This window comes from Anticarsia gemmatalis, chromosome 1 (genome assembly GCF_050436995.1).
Source record: "Anticarsia gemmatalis isolate Benzon Research Colony breed Stoneville strain chromosome 1, ilAntGemm2 primary, whole genome shotgun sequence".
Lineage (NCBI taxonomy): Eukaryota > Metazoa > Arthropoda > Insecta > Lepidoptera > Erebidae > Anticarsia > Anticarsia gemmatalis.
In genome coordinates, this window is record NC_134745.1 from 2959859 (window position 1) to 2979374 (window position 19516).

At 33.5% G+C, this 19516-nt stretch overlaps 1 protein-coding gene across 2 annotated transcripts; it reads right to left on the minus strand.

Annotated features, from left to right (window-relative positions):
* Positions 1 to 1138: 1138 nt before the first annotated feature.
* Positions 1139 to 14933, minus strand: LOC142987246 (protein white-like). Of its 2 annotated transcripts, none has more exons than XM_076136009.1 (12): positions 14564 to 14933; positions 13968 to 14112; positions 13565 to 13613; positions 12071 to 12248; positions 10468 to 10617; positions 9044 to 9282; positions 6820 to 6975; positions 5017 to 5122; positions 4379 to 4603; positions 3850 to 3985; positions 2366 to 2572; positions 1139 to 1371 (listed from the first exon to the last, which is right to left on the minus strand). In XM_076136009.1, exons 1-12 carry the CDS (start codon positions 14576 to 14578, stop codon positions 1190 to 1192), a joined length of 1788 nt encoding a protein of 595 aa, XP_075992124.1. In that variant the 5' UTR covers positions 14579 to 14933; the 3' UTR covers positions 1139 to 1189. The 2 variants fall into 2 exon arrangements, with proteins under 2 accessions (XP_075992124.1, XP_075992040.1); XM_076135925.1 differs by having other exon boundaries at positions 13968 to 14115.
* Positions 14934 to 19516: the final 4583 nt, after the last annotated feature.

A 19516-nucleotide genomic window follows, 5' to 3' on the forward strand; every position in this document is an offset into this window, starting at 1 on the left:
TACTATACTAATATTATGAATGCAAGTCTGTCTCTATCACTTTTAAGGCCAAACTACCCAACCGTTTGTAACGAAATTTAGCATAGAGTTAGTTTAAGACACAGTATCAAACATAGGTGTATTTTTACAAAAATCAATCAATAAACGGAAAAAAATAAACAAAATTTTAACTCCTTAATGTCCCACTACTGGGCAAGGGTCTCCTGCCGTAATAAGGGTGGGCTTTGAGTCCACCACGCTGGCCTGACCAAGTGCGGATTGGGGACTTTGCATACCTTCAAGATCTGTTCTAAAGAACTCCCTGGCATGCTAAGTTTGTATCACGATGTTTTCCTTCACCGTTGGAACAATTGATTTTATGAAATGTTGCTCGTAATGAAACTGGGGGCTAATATATAAGAGCAAACTTTGTTCGAAACTAAACTATGTTTGTAAGCTCGTAAAATACATAAAAAGTAAACACACATAGTTACCGAACGGTTGTGAATCATATCTATGAAGTTGATCATAAAAAGTCAAGACTCGTTTTTGTTCCGCCATGATCGACGATGTGATTGTTCTGACAAATTATGTGGATACAGAGACTTCCTTAACATTATTCATGTTGGGCGTTGAAGAAAAAATGTTTTATTGTTTTCTATATTCGGGCATAGCTACTATCAATGATGATATATTGAATATATTATATTCTACCATGACTATACTACTCAGTAACTATTTTAGTGCGTGATTCTTAAATCTAATATCTTTCTCCGAAAGATGTATAAAGAAATAAGAATTGTACTATGGTTTTCATACAACGAACTCATACATTTATGTTGATAACTAATTAGTACCAGTTACGTAATCGACTAATTAAAAATGAATGCATATTAATGAAGTCTATTGCGTAATGAGCCTTGTCTTATAATATAGCCAATAGCCAGATGATAGGGCAATCGACTCAGTTTAAGTTTCCGGCAGCTGCTAAAGGAATCTTATTCTTCTCTCAAATTAATGCTTCGCTCTTTTTTATAATAAAATAAAAAAAATACTTAAGTTCTGGTTTTCATAGATTCTCTTATCTTGAAAGCTTTTAGTAATAACCAAACAGGACCTTATTTTGCCATTGGAAAAGTGAAATAAAACGATATTTCCAATAATAAAATATTTAATAAATATAAAATCCTCTTAACTATAAAACTTAATTCTAATAGGCATAACCCTTCCTCTCCTCCCTCTTCAGTCCGAAGTAACCAAGCAGACTCCAGAACACTGTCACAAATAAGAATCCCAATAAATCTTGTAGAATGAAGTCTTCTGAATACCCGTTACCTAACAACACTGCTGATCCATCTTTGACACACGTCATTGTTATATTTGCTGGGCAATCTGAAAAAAAACACAAGTACCCACATTTTTATTTTATTGGTCAGTTTCTTAGATGAACTTTGCGGCTTGAAAATGCGAGTAACAAAAGCTATGTTAAAAAGTGGTATCGTTCTTTATAGCAACTCAAGTTTAATTGGTATGTATTTTGGCGAAACTACCATCCACGAAAAGCCTAGTCCATAATAAATTATCGATTTTGATGTCACCTATTTAAAAATGTAACAATATAAGTCGTTGAAGGACTTAAAGTTTATGCTCTTAAATAATATTGTAATTTTTTCAATTATAACATAACACAGAACTTTTTATACTATATCGTTTACCTCCCACGTTATATTTTTCTTTGTAACTATAAAATAATTTCGATGTTCAAGCATGATGATGATCATCAATCTTACAATATACTCGGAAGCTCTTTAAGGTCAGTTCTATCAAAACTAACGATCGCAGTATCACATTCTTGCTTTATAGTTTTATACTATTAAAATACCACTAAACTGGTCAACATAATCAAAATATTAGATCACAAATTATGACTAATTTGCTAAGTTCTCGAAATCTGGAATTTCAAATTATAATTTTGATGTTCACGCCCAGGTTCACAGGCCTTGACATCTGAACCTTAAACTTTTTATTTTTATTATACCTGAATACCTATACTTTAATCTACTCTCAGGTAAAGTTGTATTTTTTGGAAATCCGTCCGTGTTTTTAGAATTCGTGGCATTAGGTAATGTTATCGTTTTATTGCCCGATTAGTAGTAGTACTTATTCCTATGTAGTTATAAAAACGTCTTTAAAGACACCCATGCCTCCCTGATTCGTTTAGAAATTTAAGTCGCCAGTAAGAACAACTGTTTACTGTTGTCTGCACAATACCTGTGATTTTTATCTCTTCTGATAAACTTCACTTCTAGGAATTTCGGTAAAGTCTATCCACACACGAAACGATGTACCTATAAAAAGAAATCATAATTTGTTTCTCTGCACTTACCAATATGATCAATCTGTTTCCAATAAATATTGCTAACAGCTTCCAATGCGTAGTAGAAGTGTGACAGGTACTTCACTGGGTACATCCAGGTGGGGAGCGAGGAGATACGGAGGAAGGCTCCGGACATCAGGAACAGTGGCAAGTCTGCGCACGGCATCACGTCGCCCATGATGCCTGTTGACGTGAAGAGGGCTGCCATGCCGAGACCTTAAGGGAATAAAACATAAAAAAAATGAGAGTATAGATAATATATTCGGGTAGAATATGTGGACCGAAGGCTTCCTAGCTGGGCTGTGTCGAGTGGGTTGGGAAAACCGTTAGGCTAAATTAGTAAAAAGTCGCCATATTTTATGGTATTTTGTTCTTCACATATGACGATGTTTTCAGACAATTTAATGTTTATCTTTCCGCTTGCAATAGATTTATTGGTGAGAATTTTTAATACTTTTAAATGTCTTGCAGCGTCTTTGATCGAATGTCCACTATATGGACAATTCACGAAACTTATTAATGAGAAACAAAAGTATCTTTACCCATTTATATATCTTGAGAGAAGAAATTGGTATCCACTATCCTAGTCCATTGAAATGTTACATAAGTTTTACATTTCTTAGAGGACGCAATTTTATTTTTGGAACATGTAGGGGGGGTCAATAGAAGCTTAACTTGAAGTTTGTGGGGTTGCCACTCTTGTCCCCCGGCCGCCATCTTGGAAAACACTTTTTTCGCACGAAGGCACGTTAAATTGTGGGTCCCGGCTGTCATTTTCGAAGATCTTTGACAGTCGTTAACAGTAGTCAGAAGCTTGAAAGTCTGACAACCAGTCTTAACGGCGGGTATCGTTTTAAATCCCAGATAACTGGGTTGTGGAGGTCAGATAGGCTGTCGCTCCACGTAAAACACTGATATTCAGCTGCATCTGGTGAGACTGGAAACCGACTTCAACATAGTTTAGAAAAAAGGCTAAGCTAATATGTATAAATATTAAAAAATTACCTCAGACCAATCTTGTAGAGTATTTTTCGAGGAGAATTTATCCCTATAATTTTTTTCACCTTCATTAATTAGAAACTCAGTAACAGCGCTCCGAAGTAGACCGGATTCGGAAAGAAAATTTTTGTAAAAATAAAATCACTTTTTTGCTTATAACTTCTTTAATTGTTAATTTAGGGCAAAAAGTTGTTTTACATATTTGTAGGCAAAATAATTTGCTACAAATTATGCTTTTACAATTTTATTGTAAAACGCATAGTTTCTGAGATATAGCGAAAAAAGTGTTTTCCAAGATGGCGGCCGGGGGACAAGAGTGGCAACCCCACAAACTTCAAGTTAAGCTTCTATTGACCCCCCCTACACGTTCCAAAAATAAAATTGCGTCCTCTAAGAAATGCAATATTCGGCCCTCAAATTGTAACATTTCAATGGACTATCCAGCAATTTAGTCAAATGATCTAACAAAGACGTTGTCGGTCTTTTCCACTTACCATAGGCTACGGCAGGCACAGCGCTGAGCGTCAAAGCTACGATGAACTCCATCGCAGTTATCACGTGGTTGGGCAAGTCCACCGCTATCGTGGTCAAAGAGACTAGAGTGATCGGCCACAGTATGCACCGGGGAATCTGTTGGAAATTTGTACTTAAGAAAGAGTTATGTGGAAGATATTCCAATTCTTTATTTGTTGTTAAAGTAGGTTAAAGTGTTTGAAATCTTTGAGTATCTGTTTTTAGTAATCTACGTAGCTAAGGAATTTTCTATTGATGTTTAGGATAGTTGTTGCTTGCATTCCTTTTTAACACAACATTCCAAAAGCTTATTTAGCTTATTAAATTATACTAAACAGCAAACAGGAATGCAATGTGGTAAAAAAAGTATGACGGAATGTAAATTTTGGAAAAATTGGAAAGATTAAAAATAATGTTTCGCCCAAATATAATAGGAGAGCTGGTTATTCGGAGAGTCTAGTGACTTAGTAAGTATCCTTAACACTAAAAATAGAAAAAAAAGGTTCTTACAAAGCTTAAAAACCTTGACACAAAATAGGCTGAACACCTATACATGCCAACTTCTCGTTTAAACAGCGGCAGTTCATATTCGAACGCGTACAGCGCTCGATACGACACACCAAACGCCACTTCACTGGTGATCAGCCAGAGCAGACCTCGTGTATCATCGACCCCGCGCTGTGTGGTGCCTGTTGTACCTGCGTAAGCTACTCCAAGAACCATAGCAGTAACTATCTGTAGAGAAAAATATATTTAGAAAAAGACGGTAAAACATAAAACGAGTAAAACATAAAAGAAGAGTGCGATTGACGAAGACATCTATATTTGTCGCCCTTCTTCTTTGGTAAGCATTTTAAGATGAAATAGGTTCTACACTCCTTTATGGAGTCTGTATATTTGTGCCTATGTTGTGTAAACACTGGAAGAGTAGAAATCTGAAGGGTTGAGAGTAAAGCTTCCTAAACACATATTCCCTTCAGCATGAATCGGCCAAGCCGGAAGGCAAAACCGAATATATGTAGATGAACCCGCTATGCATGAGCCGAACAAGTGAGTTTAGGCGGTTTTGTTGTTTGATAAATATTGCCGAAGTAAACGTGCTGCACCTAATATGTGTGTAGCAAGCCTTGGAAGGCTTTGAGACTTACCACTGATATGCATAGTTGTATGATTTGATCCCGGATATCCCTCTTCAACGTGAGCGAGAGCCTCCATAGTAATAAATGCACCTGTTTGAACCAGTTCCTCTGTGACCTATTGCAAAAATTTTACAATCATCATATTTATTTATAACAATATCTACTAATATTCTAATTTGTATTATTTATCAGAAAATTTCTTTGGATGTGTGTTGCCTGTAAACATATAAGTGGTTCACGCATACAGAGTGTTTCTGTCTCAGATTAAAGCATACATTGAAAAAGGAATCTTTTCCACGCAGATTATTTCTCGGGCAGGTAAACCTACGAGTACATTTCAGAGCAAAACTATGCCTATTCGTTAAGGGATAATTTTAAAACAACTGAACCCTTTACCGATGTAAGCTAGACTGTCTTGTAAGTGATTTGAGAGTTGCTGAGTTGAAGTCGCGGACGAAGCTATATTGCACTCAGTAGACTCATTTTAATATTAAGTGCTATAAATTCTTCAAATAAAATATAAAATTATGTAAAATATAAAATTGATTATAATATCAAATACATTTGGCAGTTTATGCATTCCGTTGCGTGACAATATTTTATTTTGCAAACGTGATCTCCACTCTAGTATCACGACACTAAATCAAAATTAAATATTATAATAATTTGTTTTGAATCCTTCGATACATTTATATTGGTTTACTAAATGATTTTGACATCGATGTTGATTTATAAGATTTTTTAATAGGCAAGTAGCTAAATCTATCTATTTTAAACAATAGTCATGAGATATAAGAATTGTAACGTTATGGACAATTATCGACTTACTTTAGTCAAGAAATAAATTAAGCCCTTATAGAATTACATGTACGTTTAGGTTCATTTCTAAGCAAACTTCCACCGTTTAGTATTTTACATAAATTAACTAAACCTAGTTGTATATCTAGCATTGAAAGCATAGCAGACAGACTACTATCGCATTTATAATATTAGTACGAACTTATCATGAGAGACATCTCTTTGCATATTCCAAACTATTCATAAACATTTATGGCCGAATCACATTCCTTATTCGCTTCCCAGATTTACCTTGAAGCGTATAAAAAGTTTCTCTCGAGAATAACAAACTGTGGGCCGGTCACGTTTACTCACACGCGAATTTAACACGACAAATGTATGAAACATTGTGATATTACGCTAGTTTATTTAGTTAAGGCTTTAGATACTACCTAGGTTTAGATTTTGACATGATTTGACTTACATATTGAATGCAGATAGAAGCGAAAACATACATATCATGATTCACCGAATTTTTGTATTAAGTTTGTTGCTATTTTATAGAAGGGATTGGAGATTTAGGTATGTATGGGTTATATTTAGCCATTCTTTGTGTTTTAGGTTGCTTAATGTACATATAGTAGAGCTAAAGTATTATAGAAGATTTCTAAAAAAACTTTTAGCTAGAACATAAAAATGAAAATGCTCAATTTGTTGCCATTATTATCCAGAGTCTTTTCTAGAAACCCATTACTAAAATGTCATCTGTGCCTAATAACTTCAAATGTCATACAAAGCAGTGTTAATTTACCAAGCTAAAATTAATTTAAATAATGCGTTAGACTCTCTCTTTAAGATAGGTTGGTTGAGTCTAACCCATCATTCCAACGAAAAAATGTACCAAAGTTGACACTCTAGTTGCGAGAAGCTCAGCCTGGAGTGCCTTTCAGCTCCTCAAACTAAGTTTATAACAAGTTAAAATATCTAAAGCCATAAACCAACACTTCAAACTCATAAACTAGGTTTTATACTCACGTTTTACGATGGATTCGTTCCGGAATAACTCCGTCACACGTCTCTAACCGGTTCTCAGATAGTTCTACCAGTTTACTTATATTATTACTGGAGTTTGATACCGCCCTGATGTAGAACTCGGCTGGATTGTAGTTTAGTGGACAATGGAGGTCTATGCTGTAGAAAAAAAGGCGTTTTAGAAAAATGCGAAGATAGTGTCATATTAATTTACAATTACGTAGTAAAATTTAACACTAAATTCAAGTTCTATAAGTAACGTAAAGTTGCAAAATTGGGTCCAATATTTTGTGATTTTCAGAATCACTATTCAAGAATTGATTAGTAGTTTACAAAAGATAGAGCCAGGCAAATCTTCTTTTAACAGTTTAAAACAATTGTAGATAGTTAACTTCAAGCGCTTCGCCAGACTTAAAAAGCTTAAAATCATTCTGTTAAAGTATATGCTCTGATATTTTTGATGTTAATTTACATATTTACTTTATGTCTCTATATAACTTCAATATTTACGATAATCTAACTTTATTACACATATATCCTATTTTAAACGACTACAACACCATATTTGAACACGACTTCATAATAAAGCTCGATTTATGTACAAAATAATTTGAATTTTTGGCGTTTTATTGCACAGAGTGCAAAATATACCGACCTACTGGTTGTGACTAGTTCCTTGTTTCGTGGGAACATGTTAAACTTCGCTTTAATTAGTTTAGTCATCAATAATATCGTATCTTTTAGCGATAAGTGAAATCTAATGCAGTTGAATATGATGAATATTTAATCTAGACAATTTATAGCAGCAATTTAATGACATAATTTATTCAAAAACATATGTTTTATCTCGCATTGTTATAGGAAATTGAATAAAAATCTTCATGGTTTTAGAGATTAATTTATTGTTGATGGTAATACCTATTTATTATCACATTATTTAAGCTAACTGCTATTGAAGAATATAGTTTTTTATTGCCACTTTATTCCGAAAATGCAAGCACCAATCTTTGACAAAAATTCAAAATACATCCGACCTGGGAATAAAATACTGGCAGTCGAGAATACAAGAATAACATTTCCTATACAAATATGGATCATCGGTAGCAAACATTATTTATGTATGCCTCGTTATTTAAATCATTTCAGTCTCAATCAAGGCCACGATTCTACCTTCCAAAACGACTATCAATAAATCTCACAGCCTACCATTTTATAGTATTTTAAATACCTCTAATCTCTATTAGACATGACAACAAAAGCAATAAGATTTATGAACTACGGGGCCTTATTCACGAATCGGTTTTTTTGACACCATAACCGATGTTAATAAAATTTATTTGATAGTTACGGCCATAGAAGCAATTAATGCTTTAGTAACTTTTTGTATTAACTATAAAGTAATACATACATTGTGTATGTATTAGGTACTTTATAGTTGATACAATCACGCTTGTTATATCCGAAGGTATTGGTAGATGTGTACGAAATATATCCTCTTTTAGCCATTCATTTTCTTAGTCCCATGTAATAGGGGGCGGGGTTATTGCTATATACCGTGCATAGTACCAAACACCGGGCTAATAGAAAATATTCTTATAGTTCTTTGCCTGACCCAGGATTCAAACCCTAGACCTCATAATCAGCAGTGGGATACTCTACCGACCGCGGCACAGAGGCAGTCAAATCTTTGTAAAAAATATTTATTACCTTAAAAACAATTTTGGTATATTCTGTTACAAAGGCACCATAAAGTAATAAAACCAATCTATTTATATCAAGTTATCTCGCAAATGGTCTTCACTTCCTGCGATCATTCATTTGACTGAGTTCGAGGAATCGATGAATATCTCTCATTCATGATTAAGATCGTCGTGAACTTTATAGTCACTTTGCAGTTGTTAAGTGGTGTTAAGAGGAACAAACAGGATGAGAATATTGATATTTTTAAGCATTTGGTTACTGTTTTTTTTATTAATTGGTAAGAATTAATATTTTTTCTGTGTCAGCCGTATTTTTTTAATTCTTACTTTTGATGTCTTACAGTCTTAAAATACTTTAAACTTGCTGTAGAAGGTATTATTTCCACGTTTGATATCAAAAGTACAGCACATTACATTACTTGTTTTAAAGGGTATTAAAACGGAAAATTAGTGTGTTTTGTGTTCCAGTACGGGCACAAACACTAACAAATAAATCTCTCAAAAAACTGGCGGAATTATTTACATACCTTTCAAAAACATCCTTGCACTCTTCCTTAGTCCCATGGAACAGTAACCTGCCATCAGCCATCAATATTATGCTACTAAACTCCTTGAACAAATCGCAGGACGGCTGATGTACAGAACAGATAACCACTTTGCCATTGAGTGATAGTTTCTTGAGAACTCCTATGACAAGGAGCGCGTTGTAACTGTCCAAGCCTGTGGTTGGCTCGTCACAGATTAGAATTTGAGGATCTGATAGAAGCTGTAAGAAAGATAGTTAGGTTACTGGAAGTATTGATAAACCTAGTTAGTGATGATGCATTCAGACGGTTTGCGGTACTCCAAGGAGATTGGTCTTTGGGCTTTTCTAAGTTAAATGTAGACAACAGATAAGAATCAACAATGGCGGAGGATAACGATGTTAAAGATATAAGTCACCATGCTAATAATTGCATAAATCAGTAAGGGTATCATTTTGGGGAGCAATAAGACAATTAGACATAGTGTAAATGAATGTCTCTATTCGCCCAATTTTGTCGACGAATTATATTTCTCTCAATGAAATGGTTGTTTAATAAAATTGACAAAACATCTGTTGCTTGACTAGTTGTTTTTCGTTCTAAACATATAACAGATATGATCTTAAAACTATTAAAGAAAACATAAATCTCCATTCAAGGAAACCCAATCAAATTGCCCATTAATAAGAATAATAAAGCGATTAGACATCTTAGCATCTAGAGTTGGTAATCTAGACTCTTATCAAACATGTCCTATCAAATATTGGAATACGGAAAAATGATATCCATTCACACGATAAAACACAGGTTCTGTATCTATTCCTAGTTTGACATTTGCTGTATCCTTTATTGTATAATGGCATCAGATAAGATAACTGTTATCTGTCAATCTTGAATAGTAAATGTAAATATAAGAGGGTCGATAAGTAGTCAAATCGGACGTTGTCTCAGAGCAGTGGGTCAAATTACTTTGTGTATCGTCAGGTATTTTTATTGACAAAGATTTTGTTTTGTTAAAATGACTTTTTTTATTTAGTACTACATTTAGGTAGCAAATTAAAGAAAAAGGTCTCCTCTTCATCATCAGGGCGTTCCCCTAATTTTCCTCATTATCATCCTCTCTTGAAAATGCTAGCTAGCATAACTCTGCCACCAATTAGTCTAATCATACATTGGTAAACAAAATGTCTCGCTTTTGTAAAAAATCGATAAAAAAAATATGATGATATGATGAAAATTTCGACCTACTCTGAAAAGTTATTTTAAAATCCCAAACAAATTTATACAATTCTGCAGTTCTAAGGCAAAATGATAAATGAATAGTCATTCCTGTTTCGTTTTACAAAATTTTATTTGTTGTTTTGTTGATGTATATTTTTTCTCATCAAGTCGTACTTAATATTATATTTTTTAGTAAGGCTACTTACCGAGGTAGCCAATGACAGTAATCTCTTCTCACCACCTGACAGAGCACCAATAGGCGTGTCTACATGTGCCTTCAGCTTTAATTCCTTGATCAGAGCGTTCAACATGCTCTTATTGTGAGGGTCCTTGCAGCTGCCCAGTTTCATTTCTGTCTAAAACATTAATATACATTGGTTTATCTCATCATAACATTCACCGTTTCTTAGCTTAATAAAGCGAAAGTTTATGAGGATCAATGTACCTTTGCTGCTCTTTCAGTAGCTCGATTCTCTACTACTATCGACTACCGACAACTGGCTAGCTATCGATAAAGGCGAACGGCAGGTTTGTATGAAGAATTCGTACAGCTTATAAAATGTCATGTTTAGGTTTACTTTTTGTTTTAATTGATAGCTAATATGATAAACAAGCTTATTTTAAAATTCTTATATTTTTAAAAGTTGGGAGATAAAAGTTATGTCCATTTTAAGAAGCCCCGATAGTTCGCTAAATTGCTCAGATGCTGTCAAAACCACAATTCAAAACAACAGCAAATTGGCGGATGCGTAGACGTCAGACGAAAAGTGACGTCTCATGAGATTTTCTTTTTCTTTAGTTGTCAACAAATATAAGCCATGGACCAAAAATTATTATTTAAATAAACAAATACTTTCTAATTAATCCGGACTTCTAAAAATAATACTCCCAAATAAAAATAAGTGACTTAGCCCCCTTAATAAGTGGTACAAATTCTGTTACGAAACAACACAAACTTTAAGCTGTACGAAATCTGCCAATCTCCTTTTACACGAAAATCTGTTTAGCGCCTCTACCGGACTCCTTAAGAACTATTTTGGCAGCACATTTTTAATGTCATACTATCAAAACTCGACAGATCAGACTATACGGAATTGGGCTCCAGGTAAAAACAACTTACAGGCTTTATGGCTTGGATTGACATATTATAAGATGCTTTTTATTCCAAAAATTAATCGCAATTTGGCTGAACAGAAGCTAGTATGTTATAAATTATTATATTCGTATCATAAAGCACAGAATTAGAATAATTCGGGTAAATCCAGTTTCTTCAATCTTAGTATTATTTAATTGCCTCTTAGTTTTCTTGGAATTATTATCATTATTTTATTTAATCTCTCCTAAACATCACTTTTGAACTTTCTAAGCTTGATAAACAAAACTGATTGACACGAGGATGCGTGATTGGGAATTCCCCTGTAACATATTCTTATCAAAAACTTACGTTAATGATCTTTATAGAATCCAGATAATCCTACAATCAATGAGTTATTTAATGATATACTTAGTATTTGTAAATATACACGTAAATGAAAAAACGCTATATAAATACCACTCACCTATAGCCTTAAATTTTAGACTTGTTTTCACACTACTGGAGATTATCAAAATAAGTATCTAATTTTGTAAAAGATACAAATTACATTACAAAGTCGTAACAGACGTCCCTTTTCAAAATTGCAAAATACATTAACTATCAATCAAAATACATGCCCTACAAATTAAAGTTCCTACGATATTTACTCAAAGACCTACTAACATTTACACCCGGAAAAACTCATAAACTTGACTCCATAAAGTTACACTGACCATGAAGACCAAATGTTCCATGACGCTCAGACTGTTCACAAAGACTTCGTGCTGAGGGACTATCTCGATGGCTCCGGGGCACTCCTTGACATTTGTCTTGCCCAAGGTCACGAGGCCTGATGATGGTAGCGTGCATTTTCCCGCCAAAGATACTAGGAACGTGGTTTTGCCCGCTCCACTGAAAAAATATGACTGTTTAATTAAAGTTAACTAATATATTACAGTGATAGCCGAGTGGTATAAGTTGACACCTCCCACGCCAGTGGTCGCAGGTTCGAATCCGAGGCAACACACCAATGACTTTTCGAAGTTATGTGTGTATTAGAAATAATTATCACATGCTCCAACGGTGAAGGAAAACATCGTGAGGAAACCTTGCATGCCTAAAAATTTGTATAATACATTTATTGAGGGCATGCAAAGTCCCCAACCCGCACTTGGCCAGCGTGGTGGACTTAAGGCCTAACCCCTCCCTCATTACAGGAGGAGACCCTTGCCCAGCAGTGGGACAGTAATGGGTTAAATTTATTTTTTTATAAAATTTATAATATATTAGGTCGGGTATAAAAGTCTTTTCGCATCATAGTATGTAGATATGAGTAGATATGTGAGCTCGTGAGGTACCCAAATATCGAGCTTTTTGTCTAGAGAAAAGATTTAATTACAAGTTATACATACTATAATGCGAAAAGACTTTTTCCCCGACCTGATAATTTACTATGCAATATTGAAAAGGCAACGTAAATCGGGGTGGTTTCGTGGAAATTTGGAGATAGTGATATACATATTTTCTCCGTAAAACAACTCGCACAAGAAGCTGGCGTCGAGATTAATGAGTCGGTTCATGATAGTAAATATCTCTAAATAACTAAATATTTCAATTAAAATAGATATATAAATAACCTAAAACATAGCCATTTGTTTCAAAAGTTCAAAAGTATATTCAAAAGTTACCTTATTCCATTTGCAGGCAACCTTTTCGATTAATTGAAAAAGATAATTTCAATAATAAATCATGTGTGTTGACATTAAATATGATTTATTAATGAAAAAGATTCATGCACAAGTAATTAATTAATAGACGCTTTACGAGAAAAAGACAACTGTTGGCAATTAAGGTGATAGTAAAAAATTATATCACTGCCTGATAATGTCTGAATTGAATTATTTAAGTAAGGACAGTTGTAATTGGAAAGGTTATGCAGAATTTACTTTACTTTTTATTATTGTTGCACAATATTTTAATTAATCTAATATATGCACTGTGATTAAAACATAATAGCTATGATTATAACATAGTATGATCACGGATGTCTTATCGGACTATATTAAATTACCCTATCTTCTGAATTAACCAAATTAATTGCAAATAAAATATTGAACCATAGTCAAAACCAAAACTAACATGCGCCAAACACTGTATGTATAATAATTGCGTAAAAATTATGAAACGTAATCAGAGTTCAGTGAACTTTTATTCATGAAAATATTTACCTTGGTCCGATGATAGCTGCAAACTCATTTCTTCTTATACATCCTGTAACTACAAACACATTCAAACAATCAGAAACAAATATAAAACATAAAATAGGAAATATTTCTGCAAGTTTTACATTCAAATCAAGGCTTCTTCCCGTAGGGGTAAGCAGAGACCGAAGAACGCCACTTGCTACAATCCCTACAAACTTTTTTGCTTCATTCACTGTCTATAAAGAAACAGGCAATTTGGGTAAAAATATTTAGGCATTTAAACTATAATATTATAATTATACAGATAAACTATTCAACACTTAACAAAAGGATGTAACTTCTGTAATCAGGAGTCAACAAAGAAGTTAGTCTCTAACGAAATTACTAACTTTTAAGCATAAAATTTAAATAACGAAGTTAGTCTTACCATTATCAACAATCACAGTTTTATATTTGGTTGGTTTCCGTCTCCACCAGGACTTTTCTTCTGGTGTCCAAACAGTCAGGTCCTTGACATTGATCACTACATCGTTGTCCACAAACTCTTGTTGATCATCAACCGGGTATATTTTCTGCTAAAACAATAGTATCACTTGTTTAGTCACTTCTAATCAAATGTGTTACTTTGTTTCAAAGTTTACTCTCGAATTATGCGTCTGATACGTTCAATTCCGCAGCAATTTGCATGTTTAAAGTAATTTAAATACGATTTTAAAATTTCATTTGTATGTTTTATTTGTACTTCGCTGAGGTACAAATAAAATATAGATTCCGGGACTCTGTAGTCCCGAGGTTACCTCGGACATTTGGAATGCCAACAAGTCAAACAAGGCCTTTTTAGACGACTTTAAGATTTGAGAAATGTAGCACAATCATTTGTATTATTATTAACGCAAAATCCACGCAAAAATAAAGCTTATTCAGGCAAAGGACCTAGGAGTTAATTAAAATAAATCTAAATGAAAATATAACTAAAAACTTCACGTCAAAATGCACTTAAAAAATGTAGATTTTGCAACTTACCTCATCTAATTCCATTGTGAAAACACACAGACTCACGTAAACACCACTAGTACATCGAAGGAGCCCGCACTCACGAATTATTCAAACAATTATGGAGACAGTGAAATGAACAAACCACAGTAAATACCATTATCATTATGCACATAATGACGATAAAAAGTTTACGTGAACACCCGCTTATTTGTCCGCCATTAAAATATTCGCCCTCTAACAAAGTAATCTTAATTTTATTCTTCTTTTCCAGTTTTAGACGAGTTTAATTTTTTTATTTCGATTTAAAACGGCTTGCTTTTGCGTGGAGAATGCTATTTTGCTATATGATGCGAATATTTAAATTGTGCACAATGTTTACTTACTCGGGAAGCTGACCTGTGAGATATGAAAGAGCATAATACTAACAGATTACATGTAAATACGCCGTACATCATTTTATACTCACATTGCGTATAATTCTCAATATAATTACACAAAAAATTGTCACGTCCTTACAAAATTAAATAAGCCGTTTATTTATTTAATTACAAACATAGAATTAGATCGCTATCGTAACATAATATTTATTCTATTTAAAAGATCTATTGAGATTACAATTAATCAAATGTGTATTTTTTATCACAGTAATCAAATACGAGCAATTAATAAGTAGTTTTATAAACGTAATCGTGAGATTGTTCTGATTGAAGATAAGCTATTTTTAAAAGGTCGGTCCAAAATGATGAAGCCAACTTCAAATAACAATACGAATCGTGTCCTATATCATAAAATATCTATTTTAAAATAATCTAGAAATATCTAAAATCTTAAAACATATCTTATATTCCGTAAATAGCCACACTGTCATGTCAAAGTGTGCTTAGTAGATCTAGTTTGATAATAGTTTGCAGTAATTTGCTGGTGACGCCATGACGGCACAAGTGAATTCCGCACTTTTAAAACTTTTATATTTCTTCAGTTACACCGTTTACTGAGTGTACAGTCACCTGACAGGGTTTCGACACAATTATTTCACAATGCAACTTTTTTAAGCACTTTCCATAACTACTTAAATATCACTCATTAGCTAATAATAACTTTTGTGTAAATTATATCAACTACTTTATTAAAAAAGCTTCTAGAATAAGTTCAAATAATATTAGTGAACTACACGCACAAAATTCTTTCACAAAAGTAAAATATTCTATTTCTACGGCGAGATGATGACATTATGACATTATCTTTTTAGGTGAATGCCTTATAAACTCTGAAAACCTATAAGTTCTTGTTTTATTATACCTAAAATGCATATATTTATAGCTTTTATGTACACTGCAGCTATTTAAATAATAATAAGTGTGTCTGTCTGTCATATTCACAGCGGGTGATTCCTAATAAGTTTAACTTTTTAATAGAAATTTATCAGACTAGAGTTCGAGTAGTTTTCGAGTTCTTCGAGTAGGTTATCAACATTGTAAGGATATTGTGTCTGCTTTAAATCAATCAATTTATGAGTGTTCAATTAAGTTGTGCTAAATGTAGAACACTAAGTTCTTTATTTCGCGTACAGTTTGACATTCAACAAGATTTTGTTAACGCGGGTTGCTACTATCGTGCCTTTAAAATTTGCTTCGTCATTTTCAATCATCACAAAACTGCTGGCAATGAATGAGTATCAATCAGCAGCCGAGTCGAGTGAGCCGAGAGAGTCATATACATATCAGAAGATTTTAACAGTATTTTCCACATTAAGCACATTTTGAATAGATAAACTACTGCTAAATGTTCTCAGAAACCGGGGGTTAATCTATACTAATATTATAAAGCTTAAGAGTTTGTTTGTTTGAACGCGCTTATCTCAGGAGCTACTGGTCCGATTTCAAAAAATCTTTGTTAAATAGCCCATTTATCGAGGAAGGCTATAGGCTATATTTTATCACGCTACGACCAATAGGAGCAGAGAACCAGTAAGAATTGTTACAAAAACGGGGAAAATTTTGACCCATTCTCTCTTTTGTGACGCAAGCGAAGTTACGCGGGTCATCATTTATATTGAACGAACTAAAAGCTCGTCGTCCTAAAACTGCGTACATTTCAGGGTAAGAGCGATGCGAGCTGTAGCTCTGAATCTGCTTTGAAAAAACTTAAGACTATACGTTAACAGTAAACATAACAAGAAGTTCAAGGCCCTCTACCCTAAATATGATTTAACAACTTGTCTAATGCATTAATAAACAGGTGTGACGAAACTCGGAAGCGGTCAGCCATCTTGTATGTGGGGCGCATAAACCTTGTCAGATTAAATTTTCCATTGCAACGTTCTTAAATTACGACTATAAAGTAGGAAACCTGAATCATGTCATTTTTAGATACTATTGGCTGATTTGTGATATGTGTAGGCCAAAACTAACTTATAAAACAGGATTGTGAACTAACTTAGCAATTAAATGAAGCTTCGATATTTTTTATTTTTTTATTCGATTTTTTTCGATATAGGTATTTTTTATCTGTGAACAGTTATTTAAATGCGTAGAGTTTAATAGAGTACGTGTATTAAGTAAACCAAAATTCACTTTGGAGACAAGTTGGCAGAGTAAGCTAATTTTCAATCAGTGACAGCGTAATCATTTTATAGCCATTAAAGGTGTACTTAGTGAGACCTTTTCATCTGCCCGCTGCAAGTGAAGGGCTAAGACCGGATGATTTGTAATCCCGTACATCGTTGATTGATGGTACAAGACTAATGTTCACTCCTACGACAACGGTAATTGCTTAGACGTTAGTGCAGTGTGGTTTAAAGTTTCAAAGTTCAACCGGATTTGGGACACAAATAATCTTAATATAAGAGTTTTTTCGTGGCTTGCTTATGTAGGGTTTAACAGTTTAACTGGCAAACTGTATTTATTAACTGTAACCTGAAAATCACAGCTACGCCTAAACTCAAAATTGACGTACGGTGTTGTAAAAGATGAAAAAGAGAGAGGATTCTAAAATTAGTTTCTTCTCAGACCTCAGAATGAGATAAAAATCATTTTTATGGATGTTCCAGAGCAATTTTTTGGCGTGATTTGCTAGGTCGAAGTTACGTTAAGTATAGAAAGAAAAAGGTAGAAGAGAATCGGCTGAAGTACAAAAATGTCAACGGTTAGTTAAAACTACTATTATGAGATACAAAAGTGACCTGTTTTTTTATATCTATTTATAGTATTTATTTAAATTTTATCTCATTATCTATTGCACCATACGCCATACCATCACGCGATGGTTGCCATGAGTATGTGTCAGTAGGTTTGGTGGGAGCCCAAGGCAACGTAATAAACATCTATAATTAGTTTCGTAACTCGTCAAACTTTTTGTTTACGTTTTGTGAAGGCTTTTGTTCGTTTTTTTACAAGCAACAAATAGTTGATAAGTATGTCTGTGTCAGAACAAATTAGGTTGTCAAAGTCATAGCGAATGACTTATTTATTTAAGAACATTGTACTGGCAAATTCGTGTCGCTGTTGATTCTGTACATACCTCTAATAATATAGTCATTTCCAATATACATATAGCAGTTGTTTTTCCCTGAAACTGGGAAAATGTCTAAGATACTTATGTGTGTTCTTTTCTTACTATGTGATAAACGAAAAGGTCCGAAATGTTTTTTTTTGTTACCATAAATGTGAAAAAGGTGCACTGAAAGAATCTGTTGATGAAAATAGTGTGAAATTAATGCTTATGAAGATTCGTATTTTAATAATCAAAACCTTAAATACATTAGATTGTCGCATATAATAAAACCACAATGTTAATTAGAAATATGATATTATTCAATAAAAACGCGTCTCTATCTCTAAAAGCTTATATTTTTAGTAAATTGGTTTAACAATTATATTGAAGTCAGACAATTCGTAAAATATTAAATAGAGTTCAGTAAATACAACCTGTTGTTCATATATTAATAACTTGGATAACTTACTTCTAAGTTTGTTTTTGTTTATTAACTATTGCTGACCATAGACTTATTTTTAGGAATGTTTTTTCAGTAATGTACGTTTTCTTTAGTGCAGCATATACGAATCTTTCTGACATTCGTACGATTATTACGAACCTTCACAGAAATAAATTTTATGATTTAATTTGCTCATGATTCACAAAGCGGCCTAAATTAGCAACGCCCATATCGTTATATCAATTTTATATAAGTTATGCTAAAAAACTTATCCAGCCAAATCTGGTTAGACAAACCTGATTGTTTTACATAAAACGTGTACCTAATATAAATCATAAAACAGCTAGAATAATGTTTTTTCCAGGGTACAAATAGAACAACCGAAGTTACTTGAAAAATTGTTAGTGATATCTTTTCTCTACGCAAAAAAGCTCGATATTTGGTTACCTCACGAGCTCACTGAAAGAAACCTAATGAACCTTGTACTCATTTGTAATTCTTGAAGCCAAAGATATTTTATTACAAGTACTTATACTATAATGCGAAAAGACTTTTTCCCCGACCTAATAGTTACTGCACAATATGAGGCATAAAAAAGGTAAAAAAAAAACACCATACTGTGCGTTTAATACCTAATTTAAAGGCAAACATTTAGAAGCAGTAATAAACAAAAATGTTTAAATATTTTCTCCTCGGCCATGGAAAAGCAGCTATATTTATCGAAACAAGTTGAACGCGTAGGCATTGTCACCTGCTATCAATTAACACATTTTTTCCAACGTTCGCCTAATCTTATTCCGTAATGCTTTCAAATAGTCAAGACAGGTTTGTGATAAAAAGGCCGGAGCCTACTTCTAATGGCACCTGATTTTTTTAGTTCATTTTATTAGGAGATTATGGAAGATATAGAACAGGCTTTTTGGTACTAGTTAATGTGACGGGTAGTTGATAAATGCCTCGAGTTTTATATTCTAATGGGCTAAGGTGTCAGCAGGGGATTTCTCTGAGAAATTTCTATAACCTATTAAACCTATAGTAGCCGTTGT

What these genes read in the sequence shown, in the direction of transcription:
- LOC142987246 (XM_076135925.1), bottom strand. An exon ending in TGCAAGGATGTTTTTGAAAG is followed by an intron (nt 6,976 to 9,043) that starts GTATGTAAATAA and finishes TTTTTTCTACAG; the next exon opens with CATAGACCTCCATTGTCCAC. An exon ending in TACAACTATGCATATCAGTG is followed by an intron (nt 4,604 to 5,016) that starts GTAAGTCTCAAA and finishes TTTTCTCTACAG; the next exon opens with ATAGTTACTGCTATGGTTCT.